This window comes from Delphinus delphis, chromosome 11 (genome assembly GCF_949987515.2).
Source record: "Delphinus delphis chromosome 11, mDelDel1.2, whole genome shotgun sequence".
In the NCBI taxonomy this organism is placed as follows: domain Eukaryota; kingdom Metazoa; phylum Chordata; class Mammalia; order Artiodactyla; family Delphinidae; genus Delphinus; species Delphinus delphis.
This window is the reverse complement of record NC_082693.1, coordinates 56,997,629-57,018,033: the sequence shown is the minus strand read 5'-3', so window position 1 is coordinate 57,018,033 and position 20,405 is coordinate 56,997,629. Positions and strand designations below refer to the sequence as shown.

At 37.8% G+C, this 20,405-nt stretch overlaps 1 protein-coding gene across 2 annotated transcripts in view; it reads left to right on the top strand.

The window, feature by feature from the left end:
* ZFC3H1 (zinc finger C3H1-type containing) overlaps positions 1-5,754 on the top strand; it is a 49,380-nt gene extending 43,626 nt beyond the window's left edge. For both annotated transcript variants that reach the window (XM_060025245.1, XM_060025244.1), the window contains exons 30-35: positions 29-194; positions 1,315-1,415; positions 3,575-3,676; positions 4,309-4,348; positions 4,615-4,677; positions 4,807-5,754. In XM_060025245.1, the coding sequence (XP_059881228.1) occupies positions 29-194; positions 1,315-1,415; positions 3,575-3,676; positions 4,309-4,348; positions 4,615-4,677; positions 4,807-4,944 (610 nt within the window). In that variant the 3' untranslated portion in view covers positions 4,945-5,754. The remainder of the gene's footprint in view (positions 1-28; positions 195-1,314; positions 1,416-3,574; positions 3,677-4,308; positions 4,349-4,614; positions 4,678-4,806) is intronic.
* The last annotated feature ends 14,651 nt before the right edge of the window (positions 5,755-20,405 follow it).

Genomic DNA, 20,405 nt, shown 5'->3' with positions numbered 1-20,405 from the left:
CTAAATTATGATGTTTTTGTTTTGGCAGTTATCTTGTCTTTGCCAATAATAGAGCTGCTGGATCCAGAAACAAAGTCCAGGAATTCAGATTTTTTACTGATTTAGTGAATAGATGTTTGGTTACAGTCCCTGCCCGATACCCCATTCCTTTTAGCAGTGCTGATTACTGGTCCAACTATGAATTTCATAATAGGGTAAGAATTTAAAACTTATTTTCTTTAGATATTTATACAAAAGTAGGGGACTTAAATGATAGCAAAACTCCTGTTTAATATCGAGAGATTTTCCTAGGACCACTTTACTAGCATTTACTATTGTTCTTGACCACGTTTTCTATTTATCTCTTCAAAATCTAGGCACAGAGCCCTTTAAAGTTCAGTTAAGATAAAATGTGCATATTGATTATCTTCTATTTAAGAAAATTTAGCATTGAAGCAAAAGTGAAGAGATGTTAAGGTTTAATACGTATTAAAGAAGAGAAATCAAAAGAAGTAATTGTAATAATGTCAGTAATGTTTTGCTTGAGTAATTGGAAATTTTACTGAATGAAAAATTCTATAACTTCAAAATAAGTAAGAATGTGCTTACATGTTATAGCTGCTCTTTTTATCAGTATTTTGTCAAGCAGATATAGCTATACATAGGACATAAGAAAGCTGAAATCAGATGCTGTTTGGAATTTTAAGAGTAGAGTCTGGATATTGATATATTTATAAGGTCATCTTCTTATAGGCAGTGAAGCAAAGGGTTTTTTAAAAATTGATTTATTTTCAGAGACCCCTTTTATTCAGTGCGTGTAAGCTAAAAGCTACTAAAGCTCAGTATAGACTAAAACATCTCTGTGTTTTATTTATTTATTTTTTTGGTGGGGTGGTTTTGTTGTTACCGGGATAACCAATTATTATGCTTTGTACTTCTATGCCATTCTTTATCCCAGGATCTCAAACTACTTTATGGACATTAAGTCATTTACACACGGGCATTCCATGAGCAAGATGTGGCAGGTATTATTAGCCCTATGACTTGCCCAGCTATACAGCAAGTAAAGGTAGACTCAGGAATGAAAACCCGGACTCCTGGCTTCTTGTCAGTGTTCTCAGTCCATGGCTCTCATCACTAGACCATATTTCCTAATTCATATTTGGAAAGTCACTAATATAATTAATGGTAGGAACTGTAACTCACAGCATCATACATTGTTATAATTTATACATTCATGTCTTAAAGACCATTTTGGTTTTCTCATTAAAACACATAGGTAACTGGATTTCACATTTTGTTGTATTCCTTTCCCCACCTCCCCAACCTTCACAGGTTATTTTCTTTTATTTGAGCTGTATTCCAAAGATCCAGCATTCCAAAACCTTGGAACGGTTTTGCTCAATTATGCCAACTAATTCTGGACTTGCACTGAGGTAAGAAAAAATAAAATTCTTAGCTCAATTGTATAGGCTCTTCATATAAAATTATTCTTGAAAACTTGCTAATAGTCTGCTCTTTGGCTATTGCCTCATTTCCACTTTAATTTCAAAGTTGTTAAGCAATATGTAACTATTCGTGTAAAAGTCAATGTGGAGAACTAGTTACTTCAGAAAACTGCAGATTATAAGGGGGCATATAATTCAAGTAAAGTTCACCTGTGTCCCCTAAGCACATACCATCTGTCCATGGTACATGCATTATAAGCACAAAGCATGTTTTATGCAGCAAAGGAGTGTTACTTAAGAGGTTTTTAAGTGTTAAAGAGATAAGCTGCACGCGGGCTTTCCCTAGTTGCGGCGAGTGGGGGCTACTCTTAATTTCGGTGCGCGGGCTTCTCATTGCGGTGACTTCTCTTGTTGCGGAGTACAGGCTCTAGGCGCGTGGGCTTCAGTAGTTGCGGCACGCGGGCTCAGTAGTTGTGGCTTGCGGGCTCTTGAGTGCAGGCTCAACAGTTGTGGCGCATGGGCTTAGTTGCTCCGCCGCATGTGGGATCTTCGCGGACCAGGGCTCGAACCCACGTCCCCTACATTGGCAGGTGGATTCTTAACCACTGTGCCACCAGGGAAGTCTCGACTTATTTTTTTTAATTAATTTATTTTATTTTTTATTTATTCTTGGCTGCATTGGGTCGTCATTGCTGTGCGTGGGGTTTCTCTAGTTGCGGCGATCGGGGGCTACTCTTCCTTGTGGTGTGCGGGCTTCTCATTGCGGTGGCTTCTCCTGTTGCGGAGCACGGGCTCTAGGTGCGCAGGCTTCAGTAGTTGTGGCACGTGGGCTCAGTAGTTGTGCCTCGCGGGCTCTAGAGTGCAGGCTCAGTAGCTGTGGCGCACGGACTTTGTTGCTCTGTGGCATGTGGGATCTTCCCGGACCAGGGCTCGAACCCGTTTCCCCTGCATTGACAGGCGCCACCAGGGAAGTCCTACTATGACTTCTTTTCATATACGTCAGTCATTCTCAAATATTAGCATGTATCAGAATCTCCTGGGATGGTTATTTAAAATGCAGATTCCTGAGCTAGAGCCCTCAAACCACATTTGAGAAACACTTATCCAGGGATTTCATACATTCAATTACAAGATTTTTTTTAGAGCATTTCTTTGTAGTTTTTCTGCTCTGATAGAGTAAAACCCATTTCAACCCTCAGGAATTGTGCTTTTTGATTCAAAAAGGTACACTGCATACTAAAGCTTTGGCTTCTACTTGTGCTGTCATTTCCACTGCATCAGTTGTGTCTTATGTTTCTAAGCTTGTTTTATGGATTATAAGATGCCTAAAATAGTTATCAAATATCCCTTTGTGTTCTAGAGCATTTACATTCCACTTAGCATGTATGTAGGAAAATGATACAAGAGATTGAAAAAAATTCAAAGGCTTAAGACTGTGATAAGAGTAACAAAATAACACCATAGCGTTTTATAATAAAGATTCTTAGTAATAAGCATGCTAATCTGCCAAAGTTAATTATAGAAATTTGTATTATAAAACATCACCTTTGATAAAACATGTGAAATAGAAAATGTGCTGATGTTTTGAGTAGTTTCTATAATGATAGGCATTTTGGAATATAGGTAGTTTAATTGTTGGTTTTGTTGGTAAAGTTCTACTTTTGATACTTCTTATTTCCTTAAGGTCATCCTTGTCCTTTTTTTTTCAGAATAGAGAACTTAATAATTAGTCACTGTACTTATTACATTTTAGCTCAAGAAACATTCACAATTAAGTATACTGTGTTTAATAAAGAAAGAAAAATACCAAGAAATTGCACTAATATATCAATTCATTATTTTAGAAAATTTACGGGGAGGGAGAATGTGGAGTGTAATTTGGAGAGAATGCTTTAGTATCCTATAGGAATACATCAGCCTTATTTTAGTTTGTTGAAGATGGTATGGGTCTTGACTAGACCTTTTGCTAGTTTGCATGTTTCTTTCCCAGGGTAAGTTTTGTAAGAGGCATTCTACAAGTACTTGCTGAATAGCCTCGATAGAATTTAACTGACCAAAAATTATGCTTCATCAAACATTCTGCTCATAGAGCTCAAGTTCCCTATACTTGCAATGCTTTTGTTCATTTTCCTGAATGTACTTTACAGGCTACTTCAACATGAATGGGAAGAAAGCAATGTTCAGATTCTGAAACTTCAAGCCAAGATGTTTACATATAATATCCCAACATGCCTGGCCACCTGGAAAATGTAATGCAACAATCATGTACATGTTTTTATAGCTATTGCTTTTATTTATAAGGTTTGCTCCAGACAGGTAAATCTGAAATGACATCTATTTTTTCCCCCGGAGAGATCTCTCTTCTAATTTAGATTTGTTTTTGGCACTTGCTGAGGTTTTATACCAAGAGTGAAGGCGTGCTCATTAACAATTGCCTCTAGAAGCAAAATGGATAGTTTTAATTTTCCTTGAAGGAGAACATATAGATAACAATACTGTTACCAAACAAACAGATCTGCTATACACATATTAAGACTATCGCTTTTGAAATGCGGGGTTTCCCCCTATTATAATCTGATGTCTTCTTTCTTTTAAAGGTGTTAGTGCCAAGTATTTTTTTTTATTAGTAATTATGAGTATTTTTCATGAACGTTATTTATGTTCAAAACACTGGTCTGCTTTATTATTGTAAAGTTGATAAAAATTGTTGAATTTTTCTTTTCACTATAGGTTACCCTCCTTGGAAATTTAGCCTGTTACTTTCAGGAAGTTTTGTACTCAGATTCCCACAGTCAGTATTCTGCCAGTGGTAGTATCTCATTTTGTTCAAAGATATATAAATTTTTCTTTTCCCTTTTCTATATTCCTTTCTTTTTCTTAGAGCCATTGCTGCTGAGATTGTTCTAAAGGGACAAAGAGAGGTAAGCCGTGATTGACTATCAGATGGGTTGCTTTTTTTTTTTTTTAAATAGCTATTCTGCCCTTTTTGTTGACTTCTCAATTTAAAAGGATTAAAGCATAGAAGTTAACATCCTAAGAACTCTAAATGTTTGGAAACTCCAAAATCCAGCATAACCATGTTGTCTTGAATGTTGTTATATTATGAAGTACCATTCAAATAGTTAGGATTATGAAGGTGTTTTCCACCACATTTCCTGATGGAATTGTATATATATCTATCTTATAGGTCCACCGTTTATATCAGAGAGCCTTACAGAAGTTACCTCTTTGTGCATCACTGTGGAAAGATGTAATGCTTTTTATCTTTTATTTCATCTTGAAGTTTTCCTATAAATTTTCTGCATGTGCCATATCCATTGATGTGGTAATGCTCAAAGTCTAGCTAAGTCTTACTTCTATGCTTCCCTGTCTTTTACAGCAACTCTTGTTTGAAGCGTCAGAAGGAGGTAAAACTGATAACCTGAGAAAACTAGTTTCCAAGTGCCAAGAGATTGGAGTCAGCCTAAATGAGCTCTTAAATTTAAACAGTTACAAAACAGAAAGCAAGAATCACTGAACACTGGGTGCAGTCAGTTCTAAGTCCTTATAATAATTGCCAAAAATTATTTGAATGATCCTTCAAGATTAGGCTGATCCCTGGCTAAGGTCTGTGTAAGGCAGACAAGCATTACTGATCATATCAAGTCCCCTACAATATCCTATCCTCAAAACCGGAAGCAATGAACATGACCCTCTTCGCTTGGATAAATGAACTTCCTGTTTGGCCTGCTTCTAGGCCCTGCCAGATTCTCATAACATCATGTACGTAAGTATAGTTCCTCAAAGTGACTGACATTTATTTTCATTTTGCTTTGTTTTTGTTTTTATTTTTTACTTTTCCCCCTTCCTTTATGTTGTGCTATTCCTGATTCACTTGACACTCTCTGATGCCTGAGAGATTCTTGTTTGGGATTTAATTTCCAGGGCTGTGTTTACAGTAAAAAGCCGGCAGTCCCTTTTAGTTTTTCCTCTTTAAACCTTTTGAGATTCTTCATTTCAGGATTTAAAACTTAAGCAGTCCATCTTAAGGAAAGTGTAACTGCCATGGCCACAAGTCTGCTAGTTGCACTTGAATGCTCTAACAGGGTTGTTTATTGCCCTTTCTACGTTCTGGACTCCTTGCCGAGACTGTTTAACTTGAAGATTAAAGAAACTATTGCAAATGCCAGTGCATCAGAACCTAAGAGTGGTCAAATATTATGTGCAATTTTTTTTGTAAAGAAATTTTAATTTATAATAAAGTTTAACAGTTTAAAGAACAGTTAATATTTGAACTGCTTTGTATTGCAATACTACTTTGTAGTATTAAAATTGTTTATAAAAATATTTTTAATATAAGTTAACTTTTTGAAAAATGTTGCTGTCTTTATTCACTTTTCACATTCCGGTGGGAAAGGGTTGAAGTAGGAGATATGGATATTCACTATAACTATATCAGTACTTCTTATTTTGAACTGCTTTCCCATAAAAACATTCCAGTGTCTTTTTAAATTCACGAGAAGATGGGTCCTGTTCTATTTTGAGGACAGTGAACAGATAGGCTTGCACTATCATTCAATTTCTTGTTCTTACGACCACGGGGTTTAGAAAGTATCTCCCAACTATAGTTTGAATGATTTGCTTAGTGACATGCGGTCTTACGTTGAATATCAATATGACCAAATGTAAAGGTGACTTTGTTTTTGTTTTGCTTTGTTTTGTTTTGTTTTCAGTCTGTAGTGGGTTATTTGCGCTTGGTAGAAAAATTGTTAATGACACACACTGCCACAAATCTGGTCTTACAGCTACAATGCAATCTAATTGTTGAAGACAGAGCAACAGCCCCATGAAATACTAGGCAAATTTGTACATCTGTACATTTTTATAATGCTTAGTTAAAATAAAGCCATGTTTTGATGCTCTACTAATGTGCCTACCAGACGGTGCATATTTAGCTAGTAAGTGCTGTTTCGTGAGGTCAAGAACAGAACCCATTTGTCTAGCGTCTTTCATTAAACCAAAAAGAGGCTATATGGTTTCTATCTAAAACCAAAGAAACTTGGGTGGAAGATAGTAATCCCAGAGGGGTATTCCCCCATTGTATGCATTTAACTATTCAACCTTGAAAGTTTTTCCTTCCCTGATTATTTGAAAACCACTGTTAGGTGCTTGGAAAAATATTTCCAGTCTGTCTCCCCATAGTGTAATATTTTTGGTATTAATTGAAATGTCTCATAGTTTTTTGGAGACTGCTGAATTTTTGTAAATTCTAACTAAAACCTACCATTTGTTGCATTAACAATTCCATCAGCAGTAATGTTTGTCTCTTTTTTTAAAAAAAGAGTGCAACTGCAAGATCCAGCCATGCAGGCTGTACATTGTGACAACTCCAGAGGTCCCAGTTCACATGCTCACAGTCATGCAGGCAGAGGCCTTAGCATATGTTAAGCAGCTGTTTCCTTTTTGATCAGTTGTCGTATTGCTACTTAAAATCATGAAGCTATCTTATAGAAATTATATTGCCTTAAAGATAATGTCACCTTTTCTTCCTGTCATTTTACAGACTCACTTTAACCTCCACAAAAGAATAGCAAGCACTGCTTATGAGTGAGGTATATGTTCCTGTCATCCTTCCATATTCACTTTTACTTTCTTTTTAATGAAGTGCTTTGAACAAGTAATAATTAGAATATTAAACAAAACTTGGGGTGAAAGTTGATAGTGATTATAGTAACATGAATATAATATTTAACATTATGACTAAAGTCTTTCTTTGGGCAAAGAAATGTTATACAGTGAGAAAAGATTAGTCATTGAGAACTGTAGTTCTTACACTCTCCCACTCCTGTCAGGGGGGGAAAAACACAAAAGAGGCATTTTAGGCCATGGGGTTTTATCTCCAATAAAGGAAGTGGTGTGGCAGATTGCAGTGTACTTTTACGTGTTTTTCTTCATTTTAGAGAACAGCCTAATATTTCTATTTGCCTTTTAACGGAAAGTGGACCTTGTAACATTGTTGTCACTGGCTTATCTAAGGCGGTTTGCTTTCAATTAAAGGGCATATAAACCTACATCATAAAGCAAGCAAGAATCTCCAGGTGCAACATCTAAGAACTAAAGGCACTAAGCAGACAAGCAAAAGCTGACAACAAATGTAGAGGGACTTTATTGAAGATTGGAGTTTAAATATTTATTTTTCAAGGTTGTTGAAAAAGTAGGAACATGTGGCTATAATACAAAGCAGGACCAATATTCTTGCTGAAAGCTGTCATGTTTTCACAGATAGGTCATAATTTCCTTAAGTCTGCTTTCATATCTCTCTGTTAACATTAGTGCGAGGGAAGAATGGGGAAATATGATTTTAGTGACCTTGCAGGTTTGGGGATTATGCCTGCAAATGTATCATTGCCCCTCAGTACAAATTAACAGCCATCATACAGAGCATTTTGGAACAAGAGCTTTTCAAGAAAAGGTAGGCTTCTAAGGAACATTTTTTATATTCTTTTTTGTCCCTCACAATTTCACAATTGGGTCTCTATCTTTCCAAGTCATGGTACTTTTTAGTGTAGGTCATAGAGCTGAGCTGAAAAAGAGTTTGTTTTTTTTAATTAAAAGAAATTTTTTCAGGGCTCTATTCCATATACCACCAAAAAATGTCCTCACTTTCTGCAGGTGTTCTTCAGTTGTGTGCTCACTGTTTCAGGGGCCAGTGAACAGCCACCTAAGGGTGTGTGGCCCCACCCTACTCTCATTCCCATCTTCCACCACCACTCACATAGCCTTCCTCAGTAATCGTTAGGTGATACTTTTTGAGTACTACTTGATTGAGATATCTGCATTAAATGTGAAAAGAGCTTTTCATTTTTTTCTCTCTGACATCTTTGAGGTAGATATTAGGAAGCTGTTCTGTCTTTCATAGATGGTGAAACGGCTATTGAATTTGTCTCCACTTTTCATTCAGTGACCTTGACAAGAGGGACCCAAAAACATGTTTTCAGAGGCCCCATAGTAGAGAGTCAGGCATTTTTTCATTCCAGAATCAATTTGAGCACTGTGCTAAGACACTCTCAACACAAGGATGAATAGAGGTCCCTTAGTCTAACAGAACAGAAGACTATATGCCAAGGAAGCATTTCCAAGGGGGCTCCAAATTTGGGGTTGGAGGTTGGGAAAGTCTTCCCAGATAGAAGTGGATTATTGGCTAAGTCATAAAATAGAAGGATGAAAACTTGAGGCAGGTAATACTATTTTCAAAAATTATGTGGCACTTACACCTAAATGTTGTAGGATGATTTGCACTGTTTAAAAACCTGTGGATTTTTAAAAACCTAATGTATTTGTGGGGAGGAAGGTGATCTTGATGTCTTACTCTTCTGCCATCTTGAAGCTCCTCTCCTAAAAACCTTCTCTGGCTTTGTGCTAATTATGCACAACTGACAATTTGTTAGACATGATGACACTGTAAGACATGTGAAACTCCATAGCAGCCACACAGGTCCAGAAGAGAGACCTCTTGAGGCATGTTGTGCTGCTAAATCCATATGAGCATGATTGAGTAGGAGTCAGTCTTATGAGGCCCAATTTAAAAAGCCTTGACAAAGAAAGTCAAATTGGAGTTACAACTGCTGCTACTAGTGTTTTCCTTTCTTTTTTCCCTAACTTTGGGTAACGTATGAATAAAATGCTACTTTGAACATTTACTAGTATCTGCAACTTGCAGAGCCCTGTTTCATTCCCAGCCAAGGCTATAAGGTATATTCTGTGGCTCTGTTATGAATCATGGTTATTATTCTATTTATATAGAAGAACTACCTGGAGATGGCCCAGTCTTCAGTGCTTTAAACTGATTTTTCCAAATGACATATTTTAGCCCAGTTCCAAAAATGTTTCAATTGACGTGGAACTCAGTAATGCCAGGAATAAAATAATTCACTTGGGGAGGAAAAAATTTTGCATGAACTTAGAAGGAATATATGCTTCCTGTTTTCAACAAGAAAGCAGAAGATCTGAAATATTCAAGGCCAATTTGATTGGTCTTAAGTGATGTGACTTTATGGCGAGTGCTGGTGGGTCTGAATTTTTTCCTCCAGTTTAAAGGCACAACTGCATAGAAGACAGTGAATAGACTGTTAAGAATATAAGTCTGTTGTATCACAGCTACCACATAGAATTATGAATATTTTGCTTTTATGCAAAGTTTTTAGTAAGTTTTGGAGCCCACCCAAAACAGAAACAAATACGATTCTTCAAGGGCATCTTCAATGTATGAAGTAAAAGCCCAAATCCAAACATGAAAGCTATTTGCGCAGCTGTTCTAAAAGAGAATATACTGCATTTGTCCTTTACTTGGTCATTTTAAAGCTTCAAGATGGAATATCAATTCAGCCAAAATCAAAGGTGGGTTTACAATGTTGTTTGGTCTGTCAAGCAAATTAAGTCTTGCAATGTTCTTACCTAGTGATGTAAGACTTATGAAAGAGAATAGCCAGCAGCCTAAGGGAGCTGAACCAATTAGGAAGGGTGATAGAGGAGTTGGTGAGCTGTTTGCATTAATGGAGGTAATCAGGACATCTCCTGCCAAGACCAAAACCAACACTCAGCTTGGCACATCCTACAGTCAAAGTTATGAGACTGCCTGTGGATATATTTGGCACTTTATGCTGGTTGAAATGGAGCTACAAAGAAATAGAGGAGTGTGAACCATTGTAATGAAAAAAGCATATCTAAAAGATCTGGATATTAGATTTAGCTCCCACTAGCTGTGTAATCATGACAGGACATTTCATTGCTTCTTGTCTGTTTCTACATATACAAAATATGGAAATATGAGTACTTACCTCAGGGGTGTTGAGAGATCATATAATAGAAGTTATCTTTAAAAAAATAATATTTTGAGTTTGGGATCATTTTCCAAAATTTTGAGGGCAAAGAGATGCTATAAAATAACAATTTGCTTTTTTTGGACATAATTTCATTGCCATCAGTTGGAGCATATGACTACCAATAGTCAAGCATGAGTTAATTGCTGTCTAATTAAAAAACACAACGGCGATCACTGCCATCTAAATTCAGTGGTTCATTCCTGGTGTTATTGCCTAAAATAACAGGTAAGACAATCCATTAGCAGATGGTCTTAACTTTTAAGTCAAAAGGGTCGATATGAAGACTATTTTTCAGTTCTGAGGATTCTCAGCATGTTGGGTGGGCTCTTTTTATGGTGTAATGGAGGATAAAGACCACTCCTTAATTCGGGACTCAGTGTTCACTTGTTGATGGGTCTAGAAAGAGCATTCGTTGCTCGTTTAAGTGCAAAGAGTAGCCAGTAATCCAAGCCACTTTCCATACTTCTTTATTGGAATTGCTTATAAAGGGCATGGCAGTATTGACCAATTTAAGCTTACTTATGCTTCCAGGCAGAAGTAATAAAATGACCTAATCAGGCAAGAGAAATTGCATAAAGTTTGCATGATCCCCAAGCTGGAAGACAGCCCTCCAGGAACATAATCTTAAGAGTAGAGAATTGCCTTATTTTTAACTATGATTTTACTTTTTATTGTAATGAGGCCAAATCTGGTGGGAGCTCTGGTCCCAGTGGTGGAAAGAGATAAAAATCACAGAACGTAAAGCAGGAAGTAATTGGCAGCATTGACTTTTGGTGACTGATTAATGCAGTACTGAATAAAAGCAATGTGATCTAGTGAGGGGTGGGAGAGGAGAGTCTGAGTAGAAATAGCCAAGAGTAAAATCCAGGGCTTCCAATATATTGTAAATGAGCCTCCTATGTTAGGACTGGCAAATGAAAATAGCAGTGGCTTAGATAACCAACAAGGACCTACTTACTGTATAATATAGGGAACTGTACTCAATATTTTGTAATAACCTTTAAGGGAAAAGAATCTAAAAAAGAATATGTATATGTATAGATATTTAACTGAATCACTGTGCTATACACCTGAAACCAACACAACATTGTAAATCAACTATTAAAAAATAATAAAATTATGCAGAAAAATAAAAAAATGTAAAATTGGCTATAAATACAAAAAAGAAAGAAGAAAGGAAAGAAAAAGAGGAAGGAAGAAAGAAATGAGGAAAGAAAGGAAGGGAGGAAGGAAGAGAAAAGGAAGGAAGAAAATTTCTCAAGTAAAAATCTAGGCGATGTGGCAGGAAGGAAGGGAGGGAGGAAGGAAGGAAGGAAGAAAAGTTTCTTAAGTAAAAATCCAGGCAGTGTGGCACTCCCTGGTGATAGAGGGCCTAGGCACCTTCTGTCTTGTGTGATCACTATTCCCAAGAGAGCTGCCACATATGGTTCTGCTTGTCATGTCCTGCACATGGTCAAAGCCCATGATCAGCTAGCTTATCAGGCATCCTAGGGCACTGGTTGAGTCGGTCTGGAGGAAGGAGGGTCTTTTTCTAATTCACGAAAGGGGACCACCTGGACCCCAAGTTCTATGGGGAGGGTGGGCCTTTTTCTGAATCGCACAGAGCAGTGTCATGGTCCCGATGGTTCAAGATGGCTTTTCCAGTCCCAGGCCTTCTGTTCACATTCTGTTTAGCAGGAAGGAAAAACAAGGAGAAAGACAAACCTCTCTTAAGAGTACTTCATAGAAGTTAAATATAACCATATCCACTTTTGTCCCGTTCTTCTGACATTTGGCCACTGCAAGGGGGGCTGGGGAATGTAGTCTTTATTTAGGTGGCTATATGGACAGCAAAAATTCAAGGATGAAGCATAGAAAATCTATTTGGGGACAGCTAAACATCTCTCCCACACCATCAAATGAAACAGACTATAGAATGAGGTTAGTGGCTTGAACCTAGTTCTGATCTCTAAATAAAACTAATGGTGAACCACTAAAATCCCTTCCAGTTTTATAATCCTACTCTATAAATCTTAAGTTTGGAATAGGAAAACAGAAAGCACATTTCCCAGACTTAGCTGATTAAAGTAGGTTCAGGGATGGGCATTTAATAACTAATGCTTAGTTGAGGCCTTAGTCTATATCAGACACTGTTCTAAGTGCTTGAGGTTGATTAACTTATTTAAATTCTTATATCAGCCCTATGAGATATTGTTAAAAATCCCCATTTTATAGATGATAAACTGAGTCACAAGAGGTTAAGTAACTCAACTGAGGCACAGTAAATGACAAACCCGGGAAGTTGACTTCTGAGTGCATGCCCTTAGTTGGAAACCTACGACCTCTAAAGTGACAAGTTGGTTCACTGAAAAGCAATCCTGGGGCCTTTGGGGGAATTATTGAGAAGGAGGCTCTTTTTTGTTGTTACTAAACTAGTAGAACATAAGCCTGGAACTGTGGCAGCCTGGAACTACTTCAGAAGCAATGTGAAAGCCCATTGAGAATGAGGTCCAGGAGGAACACGGAACTGAGATGGGGAAAGAGATATTCTGGTGCTAGCAGGATTCACTGTGTCTGAAATCAGATACCCCTAGATTTTTCAGGTATTTAAATTTTTTTATTCTCATCACTACCTCCACCTGCCCCACATACCTTTTTTTAAATTGAGCTTCTGAGATTCAGTAGAGTTGTCTTCTGACAACACAGTAAGTTAACCAAATTCATGGACCTATGTCTGAAGATCATTAAGTTGCATCACTGATTAAGACACTAAAGACAGAAGATGGAGTATGTTCTTAGAGCCACATGAATTAAGCAACTTAAGTAGTAACTTGTTGAGAAGTATGGAAGAATGGAAAGCAAGAAAGTTGCATATTTAGATATGTAGGGGGTGGGGTTGAGAAGAGAAGACTGAAAATTCAGAGACAACTATCACAATAATGCTTAAGGTCTCTTTAATTTGCGTTCAACGCCTGGCTACATAACCTTGGGAAAGTTCACTCCTCTAAGCCAACATTTCTTGTGTAAGAGGAGATTAAAGCTAGCATGTATCTTATTTGAGGTTGTGAGGATAATATGATCATACAGGTTAAGGGCTTAGGCCAGTGCCTGGAGCACTAAATACTCAATAACATTAGCCTTCCGTAGCAGATGTGAGATTATAGAAGCAGTTTGAGGGAAGAAGCTTCAGAAATGTGGGTTAGGGCAGCATTTCAGTGTAACTAGAGAAGGCTTGTGGTTGGGGGGTCTAATTACTTTCAATTCCCGAGAGTAATTAAGACCTGAAGAACAAGTTGGGACAAAGAAAGTGGAGTAATGCTCCATTATATATATATATATATATATATATATATATATATATATATAATATGAAGCTAGTTTGGACCTATATTTATTTGGCAAATAAAGTTCCATTGAAGGTTTGGAAACAAAACGGTGCTGACGGATGGGGATAGCACTTGCAAAGAGATGAAAGGAAACTGGGGCTTTTAAAAAGTTGGAAATTCCCTACTGTGGGAAATGTACTAAAGAGATTACAGTGATCTAGGCCTTTTCTCCTCAGAGTGATTCTAGATCTACAGCATCAGGAACATCTGGAAGCTTGTTAGACATGCAGAATCTCAGGCCCCACTCCAGACCTACTGAACTGGAGACTACATTTTGATAAGATCCCTGTATGATTTTACGCACATTAAAATTTGGGAAGCACTGGTCAAGGCTAGAGAAAAACGCATGGATTTCATTGTTTGAAATACAAAAGAATGCAGGAATGTGGTCCCAAATCACTGGAACATCTAAATGTTGGGAATACAGTGGCTACACGTAGCATAGTTTTCTTCAGGCTCTGTCTCATTTGAGGTGTGTGCCTACCAAGTACAGAAACGTAGCACTAACCATTGATCTACATCCTATCAGTGTTCTTCGCACTAAGACTGATGCTAAGGAGTAATTCTGGCTCCCCAAGTTTTAAGTCTTTTAAGTGGTCTTGAAATTTTAGTGAATGATAACTCCTTGTTTATTGTGAATAAAGGAGAGTTGGATTCGTTATGTATTGCTGTATAACACATGACCCCAAAGCTAAGCAGCTTAAAGCAACAAACTGTTCTATCACTGCCTCTGTGGATCAGGAACCCAGGAGTGGCTCAGCTGGGTGGTTTGGCTCAGAATTTCTTATGAAGCTGTATCAAGCTGTTGACAGGGGCTGCAGTCAGTCATCTGAGGCTTAACTAGGGCTGAAGGATCTACTTTCAAGCTTGCTCACATAGTTGTTTGCAGGCCTCAGTTTCTCACCACATGTATGTATCCATAGACTGCATGAGTGGCTTCATGGAATGGCAGCTGGTTTTCCCAGAGCTAGTGAGCCAGGGGAGAGAGACAGAGACAGGCGGAAAGAGACAGAGAGGGGGCACTAAAAGTGGAAGTTGCAGCCTTTCATAACCTAACGATGGAAATGACACACCATCACCTTTGCCATATGTTGGTCTCACAGACCAACCTTGGTACAATATGGTAGGGGATTACACAAGGGTGTGAATATCAGCAGGTGGAGGTCATTGATAGGCCATCTTGGACCCTGGCTACTCCAGGTGCAGCTTGTATAGCTGGGAGTGTCTTCAGTCTCTATGGAGAGGAGGGTACTGAAACGATGTTTGGCTTGCAGATCTCATACCCATATTTAAACTTCAAGAGCTACTGATCCAAGCAGAAATGGATTTTAGTCCTAATTGGTGGAGGAAAGAGGGGAATATGGAAGCAAAGAACACCTATTCACTTGAGATTGCCTTTATATTCCAAAAAATTGGATGCAGAACACTCTCAGCAGTTCTTTAATTCATAATTGCCTCAAAAGTGGGGAAGGGATGTTTTACTTGAAAATAGTCAAACCGACTCCTCTAAACAGGCCATACTTGCCCGCGTACTAACCTTCCTACATCAAAGGTTGGCCACAATGAATGATGAATGTAACCAAATGTTGGGAAAACTTTTGCAACTCCTCTTATCAACAGGCCTGCAGATTCTGCTTCAGGTGATGCCATATGCTTCTTGGTCAGCTCTGTGCATCTTTATGCAATCTCTCACACTGAACCGGGCATATGATGAACCCAACCCACTTTACCTCCCATTGTCTATATAGACTATTAAAACTGAAAAAAGATTGTGTAGAAGAGCTATTGTTGCCCATCTCCATGGAATTTTGGCTGGGATAGATACCTCCAGTTCCTATATAAAAAGTATTTAGGGACTTCCCTGGCAGTCCAGTGGTTAAGACTTTGTGCTTCTACTGCAAGGGGCTTGGGTTCGACCAGGGATCTAAGATCTGCATACCATGTGGCATGGCCAAAAAAAAAAATTTTTTTTCTTTAAAATTTTTCTTCTTCATTACAGAGATATTCAGAGGAAAAACTCTGAATACATCACTAATCATCAACATCACTAATCATCAGGGAAATGCAAATTAAAACCACAATGAGATATCACATCACACCTTTAGAATAAACAAGAAATAAGTGTTGGAGAGGATGTGGACAAAAGGGAACACTCATGCGTTGTTGGTGGGAATGTAAATTGGTGCAGCCACTGTGAAAGTTCCTCAAAATGTTAAAAATAGAACTACTATATAATCCAGCAATTCCACTTCTGGGTATTTATTCAAAGAAAACAAAAACACTAATTTGAAAAGATATATACACCCTTATGTTCATTGCAGCATTAATTACAATAGCCAAGATATGGAGACAATCTAAGAGCCCATCAACAGATGAATGGATAAAGAAGATGTGGTACATATGCAAGTTGTTACCTGTGCTTCTGACAAATTGGCTATGGGTGGAATGTTCCAAAGACCCCCTCCTGGAGTTCAATACATTTGCTAGAGTGACTAACAGAACCCAGAGAAACATTTTACTTACTAGATGACTGGTTTACTATAAAAGTTTATAACTCAGAAACAGCCAGGTGAAAGAGATGCATAGGGCAAGGTATGTGGAAAGGGCTCTGAGCTTGTATGCCCTCTCCAGACCCTCTCCCCAGATCTGCACATGTTCACCAACCTGGAAGCTCTCTGAACCCCAACCTTTTGGATTTTTATGGAAGCTTCATTACACAGACTGATTGATTAAATCACTGGCCATTGGTGATTGAACTCAATCTCTAGCCTCTCTCCCTTCCCAGGAGGTTGGGGACAGGGTAAGGGGGTGACTGGGGGTGAGGTGGGAGTGGGACTGAAAGTTCCAACTCTCTAATCTCAGGGTTGGTTCCCACAGCAACTGGCCCCCATCCTTAGATCAGTAGGGACTTCCCCAAAGTCACCTCATTAACGTAACAAAAGACACCTTCAGGGCTCTCCTCAGGAAATTCCAAGAGTTTTAGAAGCTATGTGCCAGGAATGGGTAACAAGACCAACTATATATTTCTTATTATAAATCACAATATCACACCTTCTAAGAAGACTAACACAAGAATTCAGCTAAAACATTGAGAATTGAAAAGTTAGCCATTATTTGATCTAACGTCTCCTTCAATATAATGGATTTTCTTTGGTATCCAAGACTTCTGATAAATGAATCGTACTTAGATTAAACCCAACTCTGTCTCCCTGAATTACTCACCAATTGGTTCTTGTTCTCTGAAAGAGTAGTTCAGCTTACTCTATGACTGCCTTTCAAGTGCTATTAAATAAAAATGCAAGTTTTAATACTAGGTCCTCATCTTTGACCTTAGGGAGTCACTTAAATACTTTGACTCACTGTTTCTTCAACTGCAAAATGGCAAGTCCTACTTTGTTCATGTCATAGGGTTGTTGGGAAAGTAATAGTAACCATTTCTTAAATATTTACTATGTTCTCGGTATTAATGAGAACTTTATACACTGAGTTATTAATACTTCTAATCCTATGAGGCTGATGGTATTATTCCCATTTTACTGAGGAGAAAGTTGAGGCTGAGAAAAATTAAATAACTTGGCCAACTACTACAGAGTCATAGGACTAGGATTTGAACACAGTTCTGTCTGGCAGCAAATTCCTGGACTTAATCATTTTACTCTTTGGCCTGCTATGAAAGAAAGTACTTCATAAATTTCAATTATTCAAATATTTCAAATGATTTCCTTTAGCCTTTTCTCCAGGTGAAACATTCTCATTTTTTTTCAGTTATTCCTTGAAGAACTATCATTTCCCCAGCCCATATCATTAGATTCACTGTCCTCATGGAGTAGCATGTTTTTAAGGTTCCCACTTAATATATCCCAGCTAGAATGGGAAGTGATGTCCTAATGTGGCTAGAGTTAGGAACAATATTCCACAATGCTTCTCCAGCTCATAACATGTATGTTCTACCTGTTTCTGAACCCAGACAAGCTAAAGCTTTGTTATCATCCTCCTCAATAGGCTGCAAGGGTCAAACATGCTGGAACTTGTGTCTGAAATGAATGAATCAGTGTAGAATCTGAGTTCAACATCTTTTTTTTTTTTTTTTTTTTTTTGCGGTACGTGGGCCTCTCATTGCTGTGGCCTTTCCCGCTGCGGAGCGCAGTCTCCGGACGCACAGGCTCAGCGGCTATGGCTCACGGGCCCAGCCGCTCCGCGGCATGTGGGATCTTCCCGGACCGGGGCACGAACCCTTGTCCCCTGCATCGGCAGGCGTACTCTCAACCACTGCGCCACCAGGGAAGCCAGAGTTTGTGGATTTTTAAAGAAATAAGTCAGAGTGGATTTTTTTTTCCTTTAAAAAAGTCACACCACTGACTTGCATTTTCTTGAGTGGGAGAGAAAGGGAGGGGTGGGCTGCTGGGATGTTCCTAACTTTGGGTACCCAAAAGCAAGTATGTGGAGAAGAGAGACTGAGATCCACCGCTTCTGAGGCAACTTTTGTATCAGCTGCCTGGGCTAAGAGGTATGAGATTAAGAGCAGTGAGATTATGTTATGGCCCTTGTTTCAGCTGAAGACAAAGTGTAGACTGCATAGTAGGATCCCACTGGATGCCTGTTAAGTAGGTTAGGTTGAAGCATGTGATTATATCTGATGGATGGGTGGGAAACTCAGTGCCAGGTACCCTGGAGGTGCTCAGTCAATATGGGTTCATCTTAGCAATAATGCTGAGGTTTCAACTACTACTTGATGGTTTCATTTTACAATTTGTACGGGCAGAGCAGGAATCATCATCGAAGCTGGGAGGGTCTAGCACTAGGTGTTTAGAAAAACCATTTCATTTCTTATGTTTTGGGGGATGAGAACTAAAGGGGACTAGGGTATTTCTTTGTGCCCCGAGAATCGCATGTATTTATCTTTTGGCCTTGACATGGTCATAAAATATGTTTTCTTTAAAGGAAAAATTTATGGAAAACTCATATTCATGTTGAATGATTTTAGGGTTGATTTGTTATTTATGCATTTCTTTCTAATTGTGTTTTTTTCTTTTTACATTGCAAAAGAAGTAGACTCTGGCTATGAAGTCCAAACTATCACTGGGGAAAATGAACTTCACCAAGTCATTTGTCATGACAAAAATGGCTTATCAGTCATAGTTAAAACAATCTAGGAGTTGGTAAAGATATTTTGATTTGTTCTTGTGAAAGATTTACTTCTTAAGACAAGTCCAGAATACTTAAAATACTGAAGTGCAAATACTTAGATAGCAAATGTATTTAAACCTCAAAACTCAAAAACGTTTAGGAGACCATGTATTTGCCTATGGGATCAATAAAGCACTTGAAAATATTTTGTTTTATAGTCACACATTTTATTACAAATTTCTTTTATTTTGTACCTAATAGAAAAGCAAGTTTGGAGTCTATTTACAAGTACTATATACATTTACATATATTACATACAGTTAATGAATTTAAAGAAAATGGGCAGAGAAACACAATATATATGGAAGAAGATGCCACTGTACATGGTTTATTATCATGGTCCTTAGTATTACTGAATCTTTACTATAGTAATAAATACAGTTCTATATTTACACATCTTATAAAACATCTCATAAATGTATTTTTTTCAATTCCAAGTTAAAACATCTGATCAAAATAAACATGCTTATATAAAAATAAATCTACCTAACAGTCTTTTGGTTTGGATGTAGTGAAGCTAATGTAGTATAATAGAAATTATTAATTCATCCTTTGACCTTTAGTATTTAATAATTTTGCCTTGTACAATACCTAACACATGTATTAAATATGGAATAAGCAGAGAAGTCATGTTCTTGACATCAGGTAGGTTGATCCAAAGACAACATAGCTAAAACCAAGCTAAATAAACAGGATAATATATTACCAAGTTCCTGTTGAGTCAAAAGTGGTTTCAGACATTGTTGCTAAAGCTACTAGAGGTACCTGTGAGAAGTTATGTCAGTGGATTTAGTTTATGCTGTGTCTGCATTTGATTGTTACCTTATGATGCACATCAGTTTGAATCAAGTGATAAAACCTCCTGTGAAAAACGTGCACTCACCCAGGGGGAAAATAATCCCAGGTTGCTTACCGTCTTTTCTGCGAATGTCCATTGCCGGCAATGGAGTTTTCTTCGAACCTCTGGGCACCAAGGAGTTAAAAATGAATTAGACAAGACCTCATCTGTACATCATTGCATTCATGGCAATTTATGAATTTAAGTTCATTTTCCTTTCAAAGTATTTGTAAGCAGTTTTATTCCACTGAGGGTGGAACCACCTAGTGCTGATACCTAAAATCTAGCATCTCTAAAAATGATGTGACTATGAATGAATTAATAGTGCCTTATGTTATCCATTCACAGGGGTATTGGTGACCTGGAAGGATCCTTTCTGAGGAAAGGTGATGCGGTACTAAAACATCTCCACATGGTCATTAAAATGAAATCCTACTGGTCACAACCATTACTTAGTAATGTAGGCCATTTAAAAACTTTTATTTTCCTAATACCTCCAACCATATATGAAGGGGTTTTCTGGTTTAAAACCCCTTTCGTAAGCAAGTGAGTTGAAAAAGAATTAAATTGAAATCATGGAGAATTGTTTGAACATTTCAATCTGTTTTTAAAATATTTATATATATTTTAGGCTTACCTGAAGAGTGTGACTGAGTTATATAGCTTGAACGAGTTATATAAGCAGCATTTAGACTTATTTTATTTTTCACTCTCTTGTATCAATAAT